At 33.5% G+C, this 25,418-nt stretch overlaps 2 protein-coding genes across 2 annotated transcripts; both read right to left on the bottom strand.

The window, feature by feature from the left end:
- Positions 1–1,324: 1,324 nt before the first annotated feature.
- On the bottom strand, positions 1,325–2,017 carry LOC118066583 (jerky protein homolog). Its single transcript, XM_035082702.1, has 2 exons — positions 1,750–2,017; positions 1,325–1,620 (listed from the first exon to the last, which is right to left on the bottom strand). Exons 1-2 carry the CDS (start codon positions 2,015–2,017, stop codon positions 1,325–1,327), a joined length of 564 nt encoding a protein of 187 aa, XP_034938593.1.
- A 10,599-nt stretch (positions 2,018–12,616) lies between these two features.
- Positions 12,617–13,593, bottom strand: LOC118066572 (uncharacterized). Its single transcript, XM_035082689.1, has one exon. It carries the CDS (start codon positions 13,538–13,540, stop codon positions 12,842–12,844), a length of 699 nt encoding a protein of 232 aa, XP_034938580.1. The 5' UTR covers positions 13,541–13,593; the 3' UTR covers positions 12,617–12,841.
- Positions 13,594–25,418: the final 11,825 nt, after the last annotated feature.

The following is a 25,418-nucleotide window of genomic DNA, read 5'->3' on the forward strand; positions in this document are numbered from 1 at the left end:
GTAAACACTCTCTCCCCCTCCCTCCTAAATGTGAAAGAAAGGAGAAGAGCTGATGCATTGGCTGGAAAATCATTAAAAAGTGCATCAACGCTCTTCCAAATGTAAAGGGTGAAGGAAAATAAAAATCTGTTGGTGAAGGAACTGTCAATTTTTAAAATAGTAGGGATAATATTCGGGTGGAAAGTGCTATAAAAGCTAAAACTTTTTCGATAACAAATCATTCTCAAACGAGAACGTGTTTAATACTTTATAATCTTTGCAAGCGGCAGATTATATTATTTTTTGTGAATAATAATAGATCTATTAGAATTTAACAACTCAGCAAAGAAAATCGCAGGAAAAAAAATAGAGGAGCTAGAATCATCAAAAAGATATGAAGTGGCAGATTTCAATTTGATTGCAACCAAGCTTGGCGATACAGTGCACTCTTCTTATAAGACTACTTTTTCTAAGACCAGATCTGCTTCGGAGCTCGACACTATTCCTACACTATAACATCCTCTAACCCCTCAGCCAATTTGAATCCCTATTCTTTATATAAGACTCAAACAAAAATTAAAGCAACTTTTATCTTTTCTTTTATTTTTATTGATTTACTGTCAACTTTAATCATAACAATTTGATAACATATAATCCAGATTACATAAAACTTATTAAGAATTATATGAAACGTTAAATGCACTACATAATGGCTGAGAAATTAATACATTATTTGAATCATGACTAGACCAACAAAGAGAATTGTCTTCGTTTGGTGGATGATTGAGTACAGCGCTCATCAACCATTTCATATTCTTCGAAATACTTTAAAAGTTGTATAATATCATAAACCCTTGCTTCTTCACATTCAGTTGTCAAAGAATTATATGATTCACCAACAACAATCATATCTAGCTGAGTGATCATACTATCATTTTCTGTATTCAGCCTGAGTTGCCATATCTTTGGTTTCAACTGGCCACAATTTATTCCAGCATCTATAAATGGTAGACGAAGGTACTACATTCCAATGATTAGCTTCACTAATCCAATAAATGACATCTATGATAGAAATATTTTTCAACTATTGCTTAACTGAGATCCCTTTTGCTTGCACAAATGAAAAAGCGAATTTAGATTTATAATGACGTTTGGTCATTTCTATTATTCCTTGGTCAAGTAGTTGTAAAATAGAAGTAACATTGGAAGGCTAAAAAGCTACTTCTATTTCACCCACACGTATAAATTCGTGACCGGAAAAGTTATCGACGAGTAATAAAGTTTTTGAAGGTAAATTTTTACTTTTGAAGAGAGCACTAACTTCAGAAATGAATTTATCTTTAACCTAATCTCGAAATATTCGCTTGTCCATCCATGCATTATTTTGATGATCGTATATAACAGGAAGTTTCGATTTTTGTAGACTCTTCAGCTTGCGTGGATTTTTAGACTTTCCTATAACGAGTAATAGCATCTTCATAGATCCATTGGCATTATAACAAAATCGAACACTAACTTTTTCTTTTTTTTTTTTGGAGCCTGAGACTTGAACTTCATTATTACTTGCAATTGTTTTTTCTGGCATATCTTTATAAACGAGGCCTGTTTCATCAGAATTAAAAACTTGTTGACGATTCAAACCTTTTGATCGAATCAATTTTGAAAATGTATCTTTGTATTGTCTAGCTCCTTCAATATCTGCTGATTTTTTTTCACCAGAAATTCTAACCCATCTCACATTTTTACGATCTTTCCGGCCTTCTAACTAACCAGAACTTGCTTTGAATTTATTATTTCCACCAATTTCTTTATTGAAAGCTAAAGCTTCAGCACATAAAATCGGACCTGAAATACATATTTCTACACTACGTGCCCTTATTCTCCAATTGTAGAGTGCATCATCTGAATCGTTGTTAACTGATCTGTTTTTCTTTTCATTTTTTAGATCTGATTTTTCAGTCAACTTTTGTAATGTAGCTCGATTTCTTTTCCATTTATTCAAAAGTCCAACATCAACAGAGTATGTTTGTGAGACCATATTGATGTTATCAGTGCTTAACATTTTGAAAATATTTGCTTTTTCTTCAAAAGAATAACTGTTTTTTTAAAATTTTTTTAGTGATTCTTTTTTGTGAAAATCTTCATTTTTACTCTGAGTACCAGTTGGAACAGTTTCGAGTGATTTGCTCCTTCGAGCTTTTCGTTTTCTAAGAATGTTAACTATCCATTTTTTTCTATAAAGACATAATTATTGAACATAAAAAATTACATAAATCAACTTATCACTTTGAGTCAATAAATTATAAATAAATAAATAATAAACACTAAAATTATACAAATTAAGTAACCAGTTTCAATATATTACGAAGTATCAATTAAATAAGCTTGAAAAAACTTTAATCCAATTATGAAAAATAAATAATTAGACAATAAATATGCAATTATCAAAATATTGTACTTTAATTCGACTATTGATATCGATAGATTTTTCTTCTTTGTTAGAAAGTGTAGCGAATATAACACTAAGTATGTTTTGATGACCGTTTATATTTGAGTCTTATAAAAAGAATTGAAACTCAATTCAGTTGAGCATCGACCCGTCAGTAGTGGGGGAACACCTATTCCACGAATTTTTATCTCCTACAGCCCCGAGAGAGTCTTATAAGAAAAGTGCACTGTACTGCTGTAGCAACTCTAGACGATGAGTTTAAGGTTATTTCTTTGAAGAGAATTGTCAATGTATTAGAGGCATACGATAAAAACCAATTCCTTGATTTTCAAAGAGCATGTGCAATTCATTATTGATATATAGAATATTATGAGAATGAATGTATTTCATTTGAATTTTTCTACGAATATGTTCCTGTTTTGTGATCACACGTAAGTATTTAAAATTTCTTTTGTCTTGTATTTGATAATTTATTGTTGAATGACTCGGGTGTTTTCCTATTTTTTTGTTACAGTTAACCTTCAGAAAAAATGTCTGTAACCATTCAATTCATCAATCGACATCGAAGAATTTTATATGAATAATAAGTATTGTACACTCCATAATTCATTTCAACATTTGTTAAAGATTGAAAAAAATATCTATGTAACCATACTTATATTTTATCATTTATGGAAAAAAGCTATATTTACTTCTATTCCTTCTATATAATTATGTATTGAGAACCATAAGATATTAATAAGAGGATAAATTTTCATCGTTCATATAATTTATTATTGCTTTTTTTTTTAATACAAATTATTTGATTTAATGATTAAAATTTCAGGGAAAAATCTTTTAGTAAACCATCAGCAATATAAATATATGTAGCATTTTGTTATGCATTCGTTATGACTTTTTTCAGATGATTATATGGAATTTCTTCACATTTCTAATTAATCCCATGAATAACATAAGTATCCCATGAAATTCGTTTTTAATTATCACTCATTAGAGATATGAAACTTTTTGGAGGTTAAAACAACACAGTTGCGTTCTAATAATATATTTTCAAAATTGCTCATTTATTTATTTAAAAAAAATAATTCACAAATTGTGAGACTTGTAGTTTATTAGAGGAAACATTTGACACAGATAAAATAGATAACATATTTTTTAATCTTAAATGTACATGATTCCAGCAAACCAATGAGGTTTTACGCCGTTAGACTTACAGCGACTTCTTATATCCTCATCAAGAAGAACTTTGGGATGCTCATCCATGTACTTATTAAGTATATTCTCTCGATCCAAACATTTGATTGCATCATCTTGAAGAATGTTAGGCACAGTTTTAGCCGCTTCGGGATCAATTTTTTGTGCAATTATTTTTTCCGCTGTGACCCCGTGAGAACTATTTAAAAATCCTTCCCAATTTTCTATCGTAAACATATCGTCTATCCTACATTTACTTATCCTCAGAGCTCCAATATTGCCTTTCTTATGATTAAAATCTATGTGATCATCTTCAGATTCTAGTATGCACACATTGTTAGTTGGTGATGTTTCTGAATTCTATGTGAATCTGCATTTGTAATGATGTTTCAAACGTAATGACCATAATTCTGTTATGTAGCATTCTTTTAGCTCACATCCATAGCATCATTCAATGAGCCATGATTTTATTTCATCCTCATTGAATCGAGATGCTATATCCTCATCAAGAAGCATTTCAGGATGTGCATCGATGTAGGCTGCCAACGCACCATAACCTTTTATGAGCGAAGGATCTATTTTTTGATCCTCGAGTATTTTAATGTTTTATTGAAGACTTAAATTCTTCAAGTTTTTTTCAATAATTGAATTGTTCAACTGTATTACAATTTTTTTGCAGCATACGCCGGAGATTCATGTAATTTTTCCTCAACATCGAACTCTCTAGTTGATTGACTTATATCAAAAGCAGTGTAGTTCCCACAGCTGGATTAAATAAGCCCTAAATATCATCCTTCTTTTTTAAGAAATTTTTAAGAATATCCAGATGGTTCCAAGTCCACGACATGATCAAATACCTATTTTCCAGCTATACGTATATAACAATCTTTCGATTGACGAATATGACAGTTGTTGAGAATTAATTAATTCTCAGTTTGAATTTGCCAGGTGACAGAAACTTCGGCGGCCATCTTGGGACTCGGTCGATAACCAATCGACCAAATAATCAATAATTCTTAATTAAGTCCATCATTTGACTAATTTTCTGTGTCCCTTTTGACTAATGAAGTTCCTGTCGCCATTCTTTCTCTGTTCTCATTCACGTGTACACGCCATTCACATTCTTGTCAGACAATCTTAAAGTTTTGAGTCAATCATTAGTGCTAGTGCTATTCTGAATCACCAGAAATATTCAATTTTCATTCTACAATCAAAATCACCTAACAGTTCAAGACATTTCATAGTAAATTGACGAAATTACATTAAATTCATTTTGCATTGCATTGATAGGCTAACGCCACGTGCAGAATCATATTCTTGCTCAACTTGAGAAGCGTGCTGAGCTCGTGTGGGAGGTCAATAATACTGAACACACCAAGTTGAGTATTTTTTAGACATTCAATTCACATTCAGTAATTACAACTGACATTTAGTGATTTCTAAAGACATTCATTTCTTGTATTCAGTGACAAACGGTCATTCAGTGTATGTTGTGTATCTGTTAGTACTGAAAATAAAGATTCTATATTTTTCATAAAACCTAACTTCCGTTTGCTCTGTTCCGGCACAATCATCCCTATCCTTACACGGTTAGGTTAATTTAAAAGTTGAGATTTTCTCAACAACACTAATTTTTCAAAAATCAAGACATATAGGATAACTGCATATAGATAACTTTAAAAGTTAGGTGTCATTGGTTTTATTTAGTTCACGATTGAAACGCAACTGATGGGTAATTGACTTCAGTTCTCACGATTTATACAATTTTCATGCTACGGGTTTTTCCTTGTTTTCTCACATCTCGCCATCTCTCCACTTTGAATTATAAATAACATAAGATTAGAATCATTAAAACATTTTTTTCAAATCTATTTTCCAATAAATTAACAAAAAAAGCTATTTTGCTCAGCACACTTGTGCGATTCTTCATGGAACGATTGATAGACAATTTGATGCTTCTGCGATTATGGCAAGTCAGACTTGGCGCAATTTCATGGTTCTAAACATTTTTTGCATGTAGAACAATTCGAAAACATCGAAAATACTTTTAAGTCAAACAATAACATTTTTATTTGAAAATCGAGTCGATACTGAGTAGACATGATTGTTTGCAAATAAATATAACTTTTATCAAGCATTCATAGTTTATAACAATACGAATTTGTTATAAACAATTAAAAATTGTGTTCATCGATTACGTATTGCGTATATGACATGGATTTCGATACCTAAAAAAAATTATATTATGAACAATGAAATATGACTCGTTAAAATTATACACTGTTTAAAACAATATGAATTTGTTATAAACAGTTGAAAATTGTATGTATCGAATAAGTAATGTGTTCATCACATGGATTTTGATGCTTTCAAGAAAATAATATTATTATAGATGGGTTATGACTCTTAACAATCACGCATTGTTTATAACAACATGAATTTTACCGAAAACAGCCTCTAGATTAACCTTACTTATCGAAATCGAAAATCTTGATTTCTTCAGTCTCGATAAAATCAGAATCAAATTTATCACCTGAAACTGCGGAAATTACTTTTATCTGAATTATTATTATTATTCTTATCTAGAGTAGCGGTAGCTACTCGGTGCCACGACACCGGCACTTTTCGTCCATCTAACTGTTGCCTCTTGTCAAACTAACGCGCTCTTTAGGCTTACATTTACATTATTAAGTGACACGTTCCTCTATGCTGAAAAGTTCGCGAGTGACGTTACGACGCAACGTTTAATTGTAAATATCTCGATAACGAATCAAACTTACGCGTTAATTTCCAACATACAATTAATAATGACTGTTAGATTTCATTTAAATCATAAATCAGCATTCGTCGAGTATTTATCGTGATACGCAATTTAATTTCTAGCCTTTTCTATGTCAGTCTTACCTAAATGCCGTTTGACGCAAACCTCTCTCTCTCTGATGGCCAAGATTTTTCTACAATATACCCTTGCTTCCCCCGTCCATACACATAACAAGCCCGAAGCCTCACAACATACCACTACGAGTGGCCAGTTGTACTTAGGCCTACATGTCATATTTTGACATTGCAGCCCCAGGCACAGGGCTTGGAATTTGGCCTCCCGTAGCACCAACTTTATCCGCTTTGGTCGGCGGTCGCTAACGCGTCTCGCGCTCGGCGTGTTCGAAGTGCCTACATTCAAACTACCATATAGGGCAGTACGGAAACGGGGCACGACGAACTATAATCTGCCCCCGTGTTACGCGACATATCTTAAAGGACAGGAACATCTATGCTGCCGAAAAAAATGCTGACGTTCATACATATGTACGTACACACATATCATTGTAAATATTTGTCAGTATGCTTGCAAATACCATGAAACGTGGAGATATGATGAAAATTCAAATTTTACTAATCGACCCAATTTCAAAAACTTCCTAATGGGAAGTTAATTAAATTACAGGTTACTGGATAGTGTTAATAGTATGCTGAATAGTTGGTATTTCATTTTTTATAGCTTGAACCATTAAATCCTTGCAGTTGTTGATGACGGTACTAATATTTGTGAGATTCGTTTATGAATCAAATTCTTCATATACTCATATTTAAGAGTGTATCGTTGAATAAAAAATTGACGGGCAGCATTATTTTTAGAGGTGTTGCTCGTGCCTTGTATTTTAACTTTCTACTCCCACGTTTTAGGCCGCCCATGAATAACGGCACATTTTTTTTTTATTGACTTATTTACGATCGTCAGCTTCAGATTTGTCAAAACATTTGATTAACTGCGGAAGACCTTCCATGAGTTCTCTCTCATTTTCAATATCAAAAATAACGCTTGAGCACTCTAACAAGATTGAATTTGTGCGTGACGCATTCAAACCGTAGACTGTTGAAAATAAAAATTTAAAGAATTGAGTACGGAGTCTCAGCTTCAGTGGTTGTTGCGCCACAGGATCCATCTGAAGCCACTCATCATTGCCTGTAGAAGTGAACAACAACTGACTTGTGATACTCATGTGATAAGAGTAATTAGATGTTTCACTGACAACGATGTGTGTCTGAATAAACGATTCGAACGTTTCACCGTTAAAACGTGACTACTGTAATTTTGATGTTATTCAAGAAAAACACGTCTTGTAAAAATATTTGAAATCTGAATTATACTTTTGCAAACACTGACCTTTGTTAGAGATGTATATAAAAAGATATATATAATTTCAGCAGATCTAAGAATTCGTAAAGACAATGATATTCGCTCGTGTCACAGGCATAAAGGTGATTTAATCATCAGCCGTATTTCTGAATAGTTAGTGGTTGAAAAGTATCAAGACACTTGAGGTGTCTCTGAACAGAAATTAATTTTGACAAAATATTTAACCCCACTAACATGTGTCCGCCAACCGAGTCTGCTTTTTGGAAACTTTATTGAAACTTGTTCTATATTTACGCGATCGCTCACCAGCAATGGCCCGTTTTTACCCCGACTCGCGTTTCGCAATTTGTCACGCTCGTGCTTGTGACGTTTATAAGATAAATAATATTACCGAATAAACAGTTGTTTCTTGGCAGCTGTTTAGAGAACATTGTCTCTCAAAAACGCCGTTGTACGCAAAAAGTAAAAAGGGAAAAAAAAAAAACATCTAAAAAAAGAGAAACGTAACGGCTGCAAAATCGAGAGAAAAACAGGCAGCGGAAACAGAAACAGTGCAGATATATTTGAATAATGGCGTTTCTCTTTGTTCATTATTGTGAGTGTACGAAAACAGAACTAGAATATTTTTCTGATAATTATCCGATTGAAATTTTCGTTTAAGGTCAAGACGACGAATGCATAGACCTTGCGCATACAATGTTGAATTTAAAAGTCAAAATTACAGCACGTGACGCATCTGTAGATGAAAGTGACCCCAAAAATGTTGAAGATATTAGGCCTATAAATTATTCCATGCATTTTATGCTTAACTAAGTTGACGTTTATTTTAACCTTAAATGTGTATCGCCACCTCATAATTCATATGCCTATAGAGCTTATATTGAAATACTTCCAAATTATGACCGCGAAGCAAAAAGTTCTCATCTAAGTATTGTCTGCTGGTCTCAAGACACACCTGGAAAAATGGATAATTTTACGGACAATAATAAAAGCTTAAATGAACAAAAGCAATATTCATCAGATGGTAAAACTTTTGATTTTCTCGGACATTTACATTGAAATGTATTCTATCAAGAATGCTTCTTTGAGAACGGTGCTCGAACACATATATGTCCAACAAAATCTCGTCATTCTTTTTGTTTAATAAATGTCTCGGATATCGAGTGCAAAGTTGACACAATTGAAGCATCGTTAATAATGCGATGTGTAAAAATATCACTTAGTACTTTGCTGTCTCATGCCCGAGTTTTAACAAAAACCACAGCTAAATATCCGTTAATTCGTGTAGCGGTTAAAGCTGTTTCTATCCATAGTGTTCATAGTGAAACCAGTAATAACACTATTCTTGGATAATTGCCACGTCGTATAATAATTGGTTTTCATCATTACAAAATTAATTATTCAACGTTGTATGTTGATGGCCGCCTAATTCTATTGAAATCTTTACAACCAAATTTTACTAAAAACTCTCAAGTCCTAGGTTATATTTTTTAGATGATGATAATTCAATTGGTGGAAAATAAAACGCTTCTAGAATGGACGTTTGTCCGAACAATGTTAACGTAAGTAAATCATCCATGACTAATACTTATTGGAAAGTGCATATTCCTTTTACTTTCCCTAGTAAAAATTTTAAACACAAGTGTCCGCAATTATCTGTACCGTAATCTTGATGTTTTTCATAATTGTACAGTATCTTATCAACATTAAGATATTTCATAAGCTCATGTGGTGGCTGCAAATCGCCAAAACTGTCAGAATATATAACTTTATTACCACGTTTTTTATATGCCACCCAATGTGTTCTAGGTTCAGTATTATTATCGAGATTACTAATTGCTGATTCATTTTTCCACGATGTAGATTCTGGAAGATCATTCCATATAAAAAGACCACGAAGAAAGGGTATTTTTTATACTTTCGAAGTTCAATATCAGTCAGTGCACAATGGGGTAAATTAAGAAGTTTGTTTTTTCTTACCAGTTTTAAATACAATCCTAATTCTTTCTTGTGCGGTTTTAAACGTAGACCTTTACCCAAAGCCATTGCTTCCATTTTCTCGTTATGTCGTTTAGCTTCTTCTAATTGATGTTTGGCGTCTCTAGCGTCATTAATTGCTTTTGCAATGCCAGCAGCGCCACCTGCTACAGCACCAACTGCACTTAAACCTGCAAATAGAGGTATAAGAGGTAAAATACCTTCCACTTTTGGCGGCATTGGTATAATACGTAGAACTTTGATTTTTTTCTTTCCACTAGCATCGCAAACAGTCTTTCGTGCAGCAACTTATGCACATTTAATAAGACCTGAACTGGAATTTAACATAAGCTTTGCTGAATTAACAACTTTTCGCGAATGTTTAACTCTCTTGTCCTTTTTGTTTTTTTCTTTCAAACCCATTCCCAATTTTGATTCAACTTTAATGACGTTGGAAATTTCTAAAGCAGCATTTCGTTCAGCAATATCTGTTTTTTTTGCAAGAACGCGTTTCATATTCTATCAGCTGCGTTTCTAGCTTTAATGTCATCTCGATTTTGCGAATATGCAATATCATTTTCTTTACAAGCAGCGTCCAATGTATTGATTCCTGGATCTCTACGTGCTAATCTCTCCTTCAATTTAGTTCCCAGACCACAATAATGATATCCTGGTATATAAAGTTCAAATGGCAATTTATTTATAAGTGTGTTAATACTAGCACCTCGTTTTTTGAGACGCCTCTGCACTATCATTGTTCAAGAACTACTTACTAGACACCTATAAGAGATGTAAATTTATATCTAGAATGTCATTTTACATCAAGATAAAGTTCAATCAACACGACGTTAAGTTACCTGTAATTAACTTTGACCTATCATGAGACACAAACATCAAACGTCACAAACAACTTTTACCAAATAGTGTCCGTAGTGTTATTTCTGGCCTATCAAATTGTGAAAAGACAAATACTCTTTTAGCACTTATTGTACATCCAAATGGCCTACGTTTTAAAAATATTTATTTGTATCAAAAATCATTCAACTAACCTAAATATCAGTTTTTAAAAAAAATAATTGAACCAATTAAAGGTATTAAATTTTATGCTTTTAATGAGCATGAGAAAGTGGTAAAACCAGATGCAGCAAAACCCAACTCAATTATGATTTTCGATAACGTAGCATGTGAAATACAAGGTGATATGCGAACCTATTTTTGTATGGGACGACATAGAGATATTGACTGCTTCTATCTTTGGTACGTGATAATACAAACTTTCTCGTATTTTTCAGACAAGATGACATGAATCTAAAACACATTTACGACGATTATGTAAATACTGACATGACTTATTCTCATTTTCGAGATATATGTTCAATATGCTGGAATAATGATAAATATGGCTTCTTGGTAATTGATAAAGACAGTGATCTTAATGATGGGTGGTATAGAAGATTATGAATGATTAACGAATTTTCCGTGTAAAGTCACTAGATTTACGATTTAACGATTGCAGAAGGGCATAAGCCTCCTCCATCATTTTAATTACATCAGAATAATAGTTTAGTGCACTCATTTCATTGACTATACTAGAGAAACTTTAGAATTACAATGATAGAAAAGTGTGCTTAATAAGATTTATATAGGATTTGAATGACCTTGTAATGACTATCATAATCAAAAAAAAATTTCTTGAAAATTCGAGAATTTTTATTTTAACTTATTTTAAATAACGATTTTCTTAAAATGTAAAGGGGGGAAGTATTTAAATGATTTCAAATGTTTCTTTTTTTCTATTTATTGTATTCATTATTTTTGTGACGTAAATTTTTAGATTACATTTCATCAACTATAAATTCAAAAGAATTTTTAGCTTCACCGTGGTACAACCATGATAATCTGTAGTCAGCAGCTAACTAATTTTTTTAATTTTTTACGATTTTTTAAAATTTTTACTGTTCTTGAAGGGAAAAATATCATGTGGGTATTTTTAACTGTTGCCACAACTTCTGTTCCGTACACAGTTTTAAGTTCTTCTAGACCAGTAATTTTGTACGTTTTAGACGGTTTTAATGTATCTATCTTCTTGGTTGGTAAGTATGTCTCACACTTGGCAATTTTCTTTACTCTCGACAAATCCATCTTTATTGTTTCAATTATGTGTAATGTCTGAATGTATTTTAATTATTTCACATAATTATTCAAAATATGTTTTATAAGTAGCTAAAAATAAATAGCAATAAAACTTAAGGATTGAGGTTAACGATTATTACTCAAGTTATTTTTTGAGTTTTTGTAAGATTTCGTTAAAATAGAAAGGATTTCAGCGCTGCCTGAATCGCTCACAATTACCGACTGCTGATAGGGACAGTGCCATCCAGCGGGAAAATCGGCAAATAAACCTACGGTCGACTCGGGTAGTAAGTTACCAGTTGGTAAAACAGAGATATCCTCAGATAGTAATTTAGCACGGACTCAAACCTCGACCCGTTTTATCGGGCGGGGAAACTCTACTTACTCATCTACTACCATGGTTTTACCCTGCTCGATATTCAGGTAGTCCTGTCAACTTTTGAATATAAACCTGGCATATATATGTCGTAAAATCAATCAATAACATTTTAACCTTCTCTATCATCACCAACTAAGGCGAGGTCTTCACTCCTAAAGAAGTAACTAAAGCTCTTCAACTATATTTGAACTCAGAGACCGCTATCGTTACACGAACGTAACACTGCGAATAAACAAATTCCATAAACTTATTCCTTGTAGTAGAAAATAAGTTTCCATGAAAATTAAACATTTCACTTTGTGAGTAATTTATGCTGGATCTTGCTGACAACAGAATGTTACAGATGGAAGTGCTTTTCCTTCCTTAAAAAAAAAAATTATTGGCGTTACGCATTTACATTGATCGATGAAGAAAGTTTATGAAATTGTTGAAAAGACTTAGAAACTTGTGTTGTTTAAGAAATAGACGTACTCCATTTTCGTAAAACTGTAAACTCACTCGTAAAAAATTGATAAGATCAAGTTAAAAGAATGAGGAACTGATCGATTATTATTACAATAATATCGATACAATGCACTAATCAATTTCTTTGTTAAACGTCCCATTCGATAATATTCACTTGAAGAAATGGATTAACTTTAAATCCCATTTCTTGATTACATTTTAGTATAATTGTTTGTAAACTTAGCAGAACAGATGCAATATTACAAAGTATATCACCATCTAAAAAGAATTGTTTGGAACTAAATATGTTACTGCGATCGATGTAATTTAATTGTTCATAAGAAGCGTTGCGTATATGAAATTGTTGAGTTCGTATAGTTTGTGCCACATTAATATTCTTTCGATTATTCGAATTTTTCGTACATGAAATATTCTGTTTCAAGGAAACTTTTCCTTTTGCTATCAAATCTGGTTCACAAAAAGGTGGTTTCGTTCGAACACGTAGCAAAGGTAATAATTTATTACGTACCAGATATGAATTCTGACTTTTATATTTACAAATAGCTAATATATATATATCAATGTATTTTTCTAATATATTTAACTGATCAACGTTTGTTTCTTGGCTGTATTGACGGAAAATTGTAAGTTTAAGTACGTCACCTAAATCGAGTAAATCTAGCAATCCATACTCTTTTTTGTAGCAAAAAGATATGATTTTTTGAATAATATTTACATCAAAAGCTGCTTTATCCGTAGTGTAGATTTTTTTCAATGCTCCTTCGCCCACATCTACAACCCGAGAAATTTCGGAGTATGCATCGTTAGGATCTCTTAAAGTACTCATCTTTAATCAATTGATATAAACTATCTAATATACAATTTTTTGGGACTGATAAATTAATTTATATTGTACTAATGATAGCCACAGTTTTTTTTGTTTTTTGTCATTGATGATATCCGACTTATGAAAATTGTATGTATTTGTTCATCGAAACGTTATAATTGATCGATAATGATATTCTCTTCACCGATAGCATGGGAGTCATTACACGTATATACATGATTATTTAGTGTTCATGGGTAGCTTGTGAGTAGACTGTGGCGAATTGAGCTGATTTTGCTCCCACTTCCACCATAAAGTGTAGATCAATTTTCGTCCATCGAAGCTAATTCATAGAGATTGGGGGTAGCCTAGCATCCCATAGTAAAGTTAATTGAGGGTCAAGGAATTAAATTTGTTTCCAGGCCCTGGTTAGAATTTTTTTTAATTAAAATGAAAAAATATTCGACAATTCTTTCTCATGATTATTGCGTAATGTCCTAGTGTATTTCAATTATTTTACATAATTATTCAAAATATATTTTGAGAGAATCTCAAAATAAATAGCAATAACACTTAAGGATTGAGATTAACGATTATCACTTAAGTTATTATGTCATATTCGACTAAATAAATACGTAAGGTTTGATGCATCAGTCAGTTGTTGAAAAAGGAAGATCGAGATCAGATCGTCGTGAAACATATCTTGAAATCGTAAGTCCTGTTTTGTCTTGAATATTGTATTGATAATATTTCAAAGTTTGTGAATTTTCGTATGAAGTTTATTTGATCGTCAAATAAAGATCATTTAATTAGTTTTTAATAAATATTTAAATTGATTCGCCAGTATAAGTGAATATTGCGCTGACTGAAACATCAACTAAGGACCAATTAATCCATCTCGACCAGAGTAAAAGAAATAATCTGTTGGTAAGGTTCAAATTATTGTTATAATTTTTCAATAATTTCCATTCTGTTAATAAAATGTCAACTTGTGAATAACCTAACCGATAGGGATGAGTGTGCCGGAACAGAGATAATGGTGAAGTCAGATGTTAAAGAAATACAAAATTCTTTATTAAGTACCACTAACAACTACACTATACACTGTACAAGATTTTAGTTGCTGTATAACAATAATGAATGTCTCTGAAATAAACTGAAAGTCACTTGGAATCACTTGATTCCCACTAGAATGTCTTAATACAACTCAACTTAGTGTTTAGTATTATTGACCTCCCACACGAGCCCAGCGCGCTTTTCAAGTTGAGCAAGAATATGATTGTGCACATAACGTTAGCCTAAAAATGCAGTGCGAATTGAATTCAATTTAATTATCTGAATTTACTTTGAATTGTCTGGAAATATTTATTAAATTAACTATGAGATGAAATGGTGAATGAGAACAGAAAAAAAATGGCGACAGGAATTGCATTGGTCAAGATGAACACTGAATTTTAGTCAATTGAGTGACTAGAATTAGAAATATTGATTATTTGGTCGATTGATTATCGACCTAGTGCCAAGATGGCCGCTTAAGTTCCTATCAGCTAATGGTTCAAACTTGAGAATTAATTAATTCTCAGCACAATCAATAAATTTTGTTATTATTTTTATATAAATCACACATTTTTTCTATCGAAGATCCCTTCATCTCTGTCTATTGGTCAAAAGGCAAGGATTAAAAAGAGGAACTTAGAGTCTCTAAGGTTAAGCATATGGTTTGCATATTGACACCATAAAGAGCAAAAATTCATACCAATTACATAAAAATTGTTATTAATTAATTATATTTAATAAAATTTTCACGGAACATTGGATGATTCGAAATTGTCCTAAAAAGGATTCGAACCTACGACCCCTACTTTATGCAATATAAATCGGTGCCTTAATCTCTTTCGATATTAGGTTATTAACTACGTTGTCACAATTACACATATATCAACAGATGCATAATATTTTTTTAATAGTCAAATAATCTCTTTACTTGAATATTTAGTAATTGATCGTTTAATCGATTGAAATATTTGAATGAATTCTGTTCTTTACAAATATAATGTATTATAGTCAGTATAATAGAATTATAGCTTCGTAAAATAGTAGACTATTCGTCGAAGTTAGAACAACATCAAAAAATATTTTCATTATAAAAAAATTTATGAGGGAGATTAGGAAAATTTATAATAATTCAGATTGTTAAAAAAATTTCTTCTTTTCTTTTGGAATAAAATATTCCAACAGCACTGTTGAGAATTAATTAATTCCCAAGTTTGAATTGCCAGTTGACATAAACAACGGCGGCCATCTTGAAACTAGATCGATAACCAATCGACCAAATAATCAATAATTCTCAATCTAGTCACTTAATTGACTAAAATTCAGTGTCCATTCTGACTAATGAATGCATTGCATTGTTAGGCTAACGCCACGTGCACAATCAACATTCAACCAAACTTGAGAAGCGTGTTAAGCTCGTGGACTTGGTCAATAATGCCAATCATACCATGTTTAGTTATAGTTTTGAGACATTCAATTGCCATTCAGTGAATAGTTAATTAACATATTGTGCTTATAGTTAACATTCATTAAATTCTAGAGACATTCATTCATTTATTCAGTGAAGTAAAAGTTGTACAGTGTATCTTGTTCATTATTAGTGCTAAAATAAAGAATATTATATTTTTTATAACACCTGACTACCTAATAAGCTCTGTTCCGGTACAATCATCCCTTTCCTTAAATGGCTAGGTCATTCAAAAGTTGACTTTTTGTCAACAAGCACTATTGTTAACTTCCCTCTGAAAAGTTATTGTTATGGGTCCGATTTTGCGAATCTCTAATTTTGACAAATCTCCACGTTTCAAGTTCCCCAGAGTCAAATACAATAGGTTTTGAGAGGACGTATGTGTGTGTGTATGTACATGTGTTTGTACGTTGGTACGTTCGTACGCGCGTTCGAATTTATTTTTCACCTCAATTATCTCGAGAACAAAAAACGAAATCGATGGGAGACCAATTGCATTCAGTAGGTAAACTGATTAAATTTTCAGCAAAATCAGTCCTGCCTTTTTTGATGCGAAATCAAAAAACAGAAAGAAATCGTGAAGTAGCTAAATTTGATCATTCTTCGTTCTGGGAAGTTAGTAGTGTGGACCTTTCGAATCACACCTGGACTACTGGTTTTCTCTTTTATAAATAAAATATGAAATAATTATTGAAATAATATTATATAATTAAATGTTTATTCATTTTATTTTAGTAGTTTAAAATTTTAAGATCAATCCATGACAATATGATGTTCTAAAAATTACAATAGATAATAGTTTTTTCAATCATTTCAGATATAATTTTATTCGAATTGACGTTTAGGAAGGAAGTTACCAGTTAATGCACGTTGACCTATAGCTGACTCAAAATTAATTAGCTAAGGCAATATACCCAACTTTGGTTCAGGTCTGGGACAGAAAGAACTACCTATTCTTGGTAGATCAATTATATGCCCAACTTGGTCCAACCTTAGATCGACTCTGTTCAGCCAAAGTTAGGCAATTCAAAGTTAGGCCAAAGTTCACCCGATCGTCAAATCTGGAACTTTTTACATGCGGTAGTATAGAGGTACAGAATTGCACAGTGAAGCTACAAAATTTATATTTATGGCCAGAATAGTTATTATGACATGTGTTAATTTCTGAATCATGCCATTTTTCATTTAAATAGCAGATTCCCGTGACTTCGTCCGCGTAGTGCATATAATCACATCATAAAAGTTGAACTTTATCAAATAAATCGCGTTTTTCATTGTTTATAACAAATTTAATTGTTATAAACAATTTAAAAAAACAAAAAGTAGCCTATAACCTTTCTGAAAATGCCCTCTACATATGTGCAAAATTTGATTGAATTCGGATGAGCCGTTTCGGAGATTAGCGTAGATAGACAGACAGACCGACACCAGAAACATCTATAGTAGTATATATAATATAATTGTTTTCAAGTTGCACTAAATTTTCAAACATTTATTTATTATCGGTTCATGCGAATAGCACTGCACTTGACTCAATTTGGCTAAAAGGTATCGACGAACCATCGTCACATGGTCTTCAGCCAAGCGCAATTACGATCAAGCGTGAAAAAGCTAACGCGTGGTAAGACTAAGTTCACATCACACATTTTGATTGCGATTTCTGGCTCTTCCAGACAAGTTCTATGCATAAGAGACCTGTTTCTGCAGCTTTCCGAAGAAAGAAGAGAACTTCACGAAGCTGTTTACGGACCTGTTCCTATATTTATGTATACTTTGACTATCTCCTAGGTATAGGCGAGTCGTTCGAAAATTGAATGAAATAAAATACATGATCAATACTGATAAAGATAACATGATGGGACTAAGAAAATGAAAAATGGTAGAATGTAGTTGGAAATGCAGCTCTCAGTCTGTTTCCTTCACTATTGCCCCATGCCCAACTAGCGCTCTCGCGGCTTACATTTTCAGTGCTAAGTAACACTTTTCTGACATGGTCAGGTGTATCCCATGACCAGCCAGACATTTTTCTCCCCATCGACTACTTAAACAACTCAAGGTCTTTCCTGCCAACTCATCTACGCCAATTAGACTGCTCTAATTAATTCTCAGGCGTAGATATCGCTACTCGAAGAACTAAGAAGCTTCGGGAACGCAGAGTTTCCGAGAAAAACAGTCTGTATTAGTCAGTAATCGTCAGTTACCGTTTGTATCGGTCAGTATTCGTACGTATCTCGTACTCGGACGACTCTAAGGCATCATCAAACAGACAGAATCGGTACAACAGTCAACTCGGTACGTGTGCACTAGCAAAAAGCTCACGCAGTCGAACTCTCTAGTAAAAACCCAGACAACTCTTCGGAATATTCTTCAGACATGGAGTAACTGAACAGTCAATTCTTTTAACGATAAACAGAAAGTGGTTATCAATCTGTCTATCATTACAGAGAAATGTATTTTCAATTAGATTTATATACTTTATATAACAGTAATAAAACCAAATTAATGTTAATAAATTTTATAATAAATTCGGGCGCCGGGTGGGATGACAATCACGTGCTACCTACAAAAATAATAAAATTGTAGTTAAAATAAACAACCTTGAACAATTTATTAAATACCGAGCCGGCTCGCTTCTACAATCAATTAAAAAGATAAAGCGTGAGACTTTGTGGGGTGCGTCACCACCCGTGATCACTTGAACTCCGCTCAAACAATTAATTTCATAGATTCAATATATTGAATTTATTTAAATCGTACTCTACTGCCAATGCAACGCGTCCAAGGACTTGAAAGAAGTCCTAGTCATTCATACAGCACTCTAGAATGCCGTCCGCTGGCTAACTATTCCCTCAATCCTGAAATATGTCGAGATTCAGGAATTATAAATTTATTTGCAATGTTACGACTCCAATGGGTCGCTATATTTATAATAATAATTATCAAAGAATTGAATTCGTGTCAGTCGCTAAATAACAGAATGTCTAATCACGATTAAATCGAAAACAATTTCTCGTAGACTCTTGCACGCAGCTTGACGGATTAAGCAAATAAATCAATCGATAAAATAAGAAATATTAAAATATCAATCAAAAAATGAGATCAATCCAACATCAATCAAACAAATGCTGGATATCCAGGTTTATTGAGTACTTACTCCGACGATTGCCTCCCGACCACCAACAGCTTCTCGAACAGTGAGAATAAACCCGATAATACAATAGATCTTCTCTTAAATTTCACGAACGTTCGCTTTTGCATGATTTATTGTGAGACTTACAAAACACAGTGATGTCTTTTCGGCACAACAAGCAATGCCAAGTGACGTCTTTTCCACTAGACAAGCAACATCTGAGTGAAGCTTCCGGTAATCAATCGTTTATCCATTGCTTCTTAATTAGGAGTAGGGCAAAGAGCTCAATTACGTCCTCATCGATAATTTTAAATTTAGAATTAACTATTGATCCTTTCATTGATTGTGAATAGGTCAGTCGGTAATTATTGACGCGACTTCCTATGATAATCTTAAGGCAGTGCTAGGTGTCGTCCCTTACAAAAGGCGCAAACGATGTCGGCTTCGACGTCTCACGACCTCATGGGCAGACACACGCACAAGATCTATACACGAACAACTCGCTTGTGTCTCTGAGGCTGATGCCAACACAGAAGAACTCAGACTATTCACTAAATCCAGACTATTCCTGGTCCAGGGACCAGTCCTGGAAAACTTAGGCCTTTTCAGCGATTTTCTACTCATCAAACAATTCATAAGTAAACTCATTATCAGACATATCAGCAAACACTTGGTGTGAAATATCAGTGATTGCTATATAACAAATCTGTGTGAATTCAAGACTGTACACAGCCAATTCAAAGACTCGGTTTCAGTGAACTCATTTTATACGATTATTGGACAGACTCTCGTATCATGGTTTTTCTTTGTCACTGTTACTTTAGTTAATATTAATTGTTAAATTTGTTTATTAGATAGTGTCAATCAATTCATTTTATACCTGTTCGACAGTCTCGACTATTCTAGCATCCAAATATCCTAAAAAATATAGTTCACATAATTTCGATTACTGTCCACCTGTAATCTTTTTGCCATCCTTTTCCTTCACTTCATCAAAGTCAGAACAAACACACTACTGTGTATTGAAAAGTTCGCACGTGACGTCACAACGCAGTGATTGATTGTAAATATCTCAATGACTAATCAACATTAGGAATAAGTTTTAAAATACAATCGATAATGACCGTTAGCTTTTATTTAAATCTAAAATGAGATTGACCCATTGGGTATTTATCGTAATATAGATTAGGTTCCACCCTTAATTCTGTTTTTTGCACATTTCAATTCGATTTCTAGTCTCTTCTTTGTCCGTCTAATCTGAATGCCATTCAACCCGGACCTCTTTCTCTTGGCAACAATTTTTCTACGATATAGACAGGTATGTTCCCAATGTATAAATTGAGCGAATGTTTATATCTTTCATATATGTAAAAAATCCGGTAATGTTATTCATTTATGGATCATTTTAAAATATAAATCATATAAAACATAAAATCAGTCAACTTTTGAAAATGAATAATAATGATTATTTATAACTGATTAAAAGAGATAAAAAACATGATACAATAAGAGATACTGTGATAAATAGCAGCATAATGATAAAACAAACTCATTTTCAAATAAAATATTATTTCTTCTACAAAAAAAGTTGGTAATTATGTTACATGAATGAAAATAGACTCGATTTGTTCATAATGCCTGAATCTGTTATAAATCATCAAAAACGGAATCCATGCAGTCAAATCACACTCTCCCGACGGAATATACCCTCTTTCACTAAAAAAAACTTTCTAACTATGTAACATGAATCGAAATAAATTTTTTTGGTTTATAATGAATTAAATTGTCACAAACATTCATTGAAAAGGCGATCTATGTAACAAATTCAAGTTCATTCAAAGAGAAATTCCATGTATTACTGAGAAAAAGTTACTACTGATGTACAGTGAGTTTAATTGAACATCTACTTTATTACAATTGTTTTCTCTAAATAAGCATAAATTAAATCTTCTAAAGAATCCGAAATTTTACGATTTTATGTTAATACACACTAATGCACTTTTTTTTTTTCCATTTTATCCCAGAGTATTACGTACCTGGAATTGAGTTATTTCACTCCCGAATTAATGTAAATATGAATTAAAAAATAATTTGACGATCAAATAAACTTCATACAAAAATTCACAAACTTTGAAATATTATCAATACAATACTCAAGACAAAACAAGACTTACGATTTCAAAAGATGTTCCACGACGATCTGATCTCGATCTTACTATTCTGACAACTGACTGTTGAATCAAACCTTACATATTTATTTAGTCGAATGTGACATAATTAGAAATCCCTTGCTTTTGGCGCGCACAACTCCCTCCGCATTGTCTTTCCCTTTTAGGAAAGCTAACGCTCTTCTTACGTCACGTATTCTTTTTTGAAGATTCAATTACTCTTCGCCACGTGGGTTTTACAAAAGCAATAAAATATCTAAAAGATGATTTCCTTAACTATTTCAATTGCAGTTACGAGAATTACCACTTATTCCTCGTCGACTAGTTTTTCAGTTACTGAAGAATGTATCTGGCTATTTCCGCGCACTTGGATGATTGTTCCTTGAACGAAAACCTCCTATTTCTTTTTCCGGTCATTATGCAATTGGATAAACGCCATTGTTTCAGAAGACATGAAAAACTGCAGTTCGGATGTAGTTCTACCTACGAATTTAGAATTTCATTGTTAATTTTTAATTTCGATGATATGAAATGAATGTAATATATTACTCTGTTAGGAGATGGTATTAAATAATCATTAGGAAGTTAGAAATTGGAGGATAAATTTTGCAGGAGCTGTCGCTGTTGCTGTTGGAATCGGTGCTTGAACGGTTTGTAGGTGTATTTTTTATTTTGACATCACGTAACGTTACTGTGAATAGAAGTAAGAATCATTAAATTTAAAAAAATTCAACGTATCATGAACACATAAAAAATGTGTATGTAATAAATAAAAACAAAGATTCTACGTGATCCAGTAACTGCTGTTGCAACAATTTCATTCGTTACACCTGCTAATTCGTTATCAGAAGTATCTGTACTACTACTTGGAGCTGTATTTTCTGTCATATTTGCTGTTTCTGTTGCATCTATTGGTTCATTATAAGAGGTAGGTTCGTCGTTAATTATACAATTTGGCTCTTCAGTAGGTGGTCTAAGTGGTTCAGTTATTGCTGGTTGATTTGCTGCGATATTGTTCATGTTGTCGAATGAACAAGATAGTTAGCTTGTTTCTGTTGCTGCGTATGTTTCATTGAAAGGGATCGTTGTTGATTGTTCTTGCTGATAATTTATGTAAGGTTGTGGATTTTCTATTATTTTTGTATTGCTAGTTTGCATAGTATGAGCATCATTAATAAATGTGCTTTCTGATGACACATTGGTACTTGGAGTTATGATTTCCAGATGTCGTGAATTTGACAAATCTAGTCAATGATAGCAGTTATGTATTTGATAACTGATGATTGCTTTTTTCAGAAGATATTACATGGAAATTTGTATCATAATTAGCTGAATGATGTTCGAAACGCGTCATAACATTATCAGTATTGTGCAGGGTTGATGAATAATTACTTGTTTGGACTGTGAACAAAGACTATCCGCAGTTTCTGATATAAAATTATCATTTACGCAGAACTAGTCTTATCATCAGACTGGTATCTAAATTCAGGTATCACATCGGTTTCTTCAGAGCATGATGAAAAGAATTGAAATAACTTAGATGAAACCAGTAAAATAATGTAGTTTGTGAACAGTTGTTTACGTGGTTATTAACCAATAAGAGAGCAGAATACAGTCTGAGGATGTGTGGCGCTCCGAGCGACAAAATCTCGTACTACAGTGTCACAGGTTTCGCGGACACCTGGCAGATTATTTAAAACTTTTATATAATTGGAAGTTCAACGCTGAATTGTGGCTGTTTAGCGCAAAACTGAATCTTGAAACCAAAAACGATGCGATTTTTTCTGCAATTCTTTTAGAAACGACGGAACTTCAGATAAAGTGTGAACTGATGATTTTGATATCAACTATTTTTGACTATTCCAATAACACCCATACATTATTTTGTGTTAAAATATCTGATAAATCCTTGGACGAGCTTGGGCCAAAACGATTTAGAGTACAGATACATTTATTAATTAATGAAAATGATGAGAGTAATCAAGCAATATTGTCATCAGTGTGAGTACATCACCTTCCTTTTTGAATTATCTTGCACGAGTTACATGGATTTATATTACATAAAAATTGTTAATTCCAGAAATCCTAATGTTGTTGAACCAGATACTACCCAAACTTAAAACGAAAGAAATGTTGCTTCATTCGGAAATGAGATTCTTCATGATAAAGAATCTAGATGTTAATAGTTTTACTGAACTTGGTCCTAGTTGTCCCGGACCTCCTTTCACAAGAGCAGTACTTCTCTTGTGTTCTAGCTGGCTGACTGAACCTTCATTCGATCTTCACCTTCTCAAACTCCAGTCTTGGCTTAATCTTGACTGCCTTCTTCTGTGGCTTGCACTCGACTGACGCTGAGCTTGGCTCTCTCTCGACGGCCTTTAAACTTGGCTTCCTCTCGACTCTCTTGCAAAAATCTCAATCCAAAATTCTTAATCTTCATTCTTTCATTCTCTTGTTCTTCTTTCATATTCCGGGGTCTAATTTTTTCCAAATTATCAAGGCACATTTCTCATTAGTAGTTTTCATCACATGACTTCTCCCAGATTGTCATGTGGAGGAGTCACTTAATTCTAAGGCGCACCAAAAACTTAATTCTAAACTCAAAAACTTATCTTCTAGAATCAACAACTTAATCCTAGGCTCAAAACTTAATCCTAAAACCACATCCACACTTTCATCTTCTTCTTCGAGTCCCATTTCACTGGCGACAGCCCCGTGACTACAACCCTTAGGGCTGGAACGTCTCCCAGCATGGGAAAACTGTAGGGTAACTCGTTCGGGTGTAAGGAGGTTATTGAAATGCCGAAGGAAAAAATATAAGTAAAATGGTCGTTTTTCTATTCATATGATATTCCACACGTCGAGTAAATCTTTCGGATTTCCCCTATTTAAATTTCCACGGTTCTCAACGCGTTGAAGTAAGAGCGCTGTACTATCGGCAGCTTCACAACCGTTGAGCAAGTTTACACGGGAATTATTTAATAAACTGACTCTCTGTTTACTTATTGTTTGTAAAAGCTCCCTAAACTTTGAAATGTCATTAATTCCAGGATAATTAGTCAGGACGTAACAGCCTTGAATATTTAATAAAACAATTCTAGAGCCGACAATGGGACGTTATCAAAAAATAACGTCACAATGTATATTGTGACAAGACGAGAGCTGATCATGTCCCTCCGAGACAAGTGGTGACGTCTATATCGTCTCCATGAACTGCAGATATTTTCACCACGCTATCTATGGAAGTGCAAGCTCTTTAGACTGTTGCAGGACAACCTGAATGCCACCTTTACTAGCCGTCGGTACGGAAGACTCCTAGAAGACCTTCAAAAGACATACATTTCAACGACCAGAAGCTTTACCGAGAATGGCGCTGCGAAGAGCAGAATGGGCGGAGCTTCCAGATGGAAGGGGATCCCGCCAAAACGAAGCACCGAGCACGCCGGCCGGAGATCAGTCAATAGTAGTTGGGCTTCCGCCGTCACTGAATACGCACGTACGAACGACGCTCCTTGAGCTTGTAGAAAAGTTATCATAGTAATCACCGGAAACGTTAGACCGGAAGCCGGAAGAACGAGGCTGGGATCGTAGCCGCCTGCTGATTCTGCATCCAGGACGCCAGAAGAGACTCTGCACGAGCCGCTGAAACCTTTGAGGGACGTCGGGTAGTCGCGGCGGTTCTCCAGGACTCTCATCGACGTATAACGCCAGACCTGCAGTCCCGGAAAGAACAAGCCTGCAAGATCTACTTCGGAGGACGACACTCGCTGGTGAGCTCACTCATAATTCTCCTCATCTTTCAAGGGCATTTGGGCGAGTTCGCGAGAAGCTGCGGAAACACTATTTGTAACGCCTGTCCGAATCCATATAATTAAGATCATATCATTGTAGATCGAATAAAAGTATAGCTTGCCGTCCCGTACCCGGGTCATCGACTCGTTTATTTCTATATAAATTCTGTAAAACTACAAATACTCAAGGTCGTACAAGAACATACTCGAAGAAATAACCTCATCAATCCCTGGTAACATAAGATACATTCTTTACCTTACATTTACTGAAATAAAAAGGCTGATTGGA

This window comes from Chelonus insularis, unplaced genomic scaffold (genome assembly GCF_013357705.1).
Source record: "Chelonus insularis isolate UGA/USDA-ARS -01 unplaced genomic scaffold, ASM1335770v1 contig_34_pilon, whole genome shotgun sequence".
NCBI classification, from domain to species: Eukaryota; Metazoa; Arthropoda; class Insecta; order Hymenoptera; family Braconidae; genus Chelonus; species Chelonus insularis.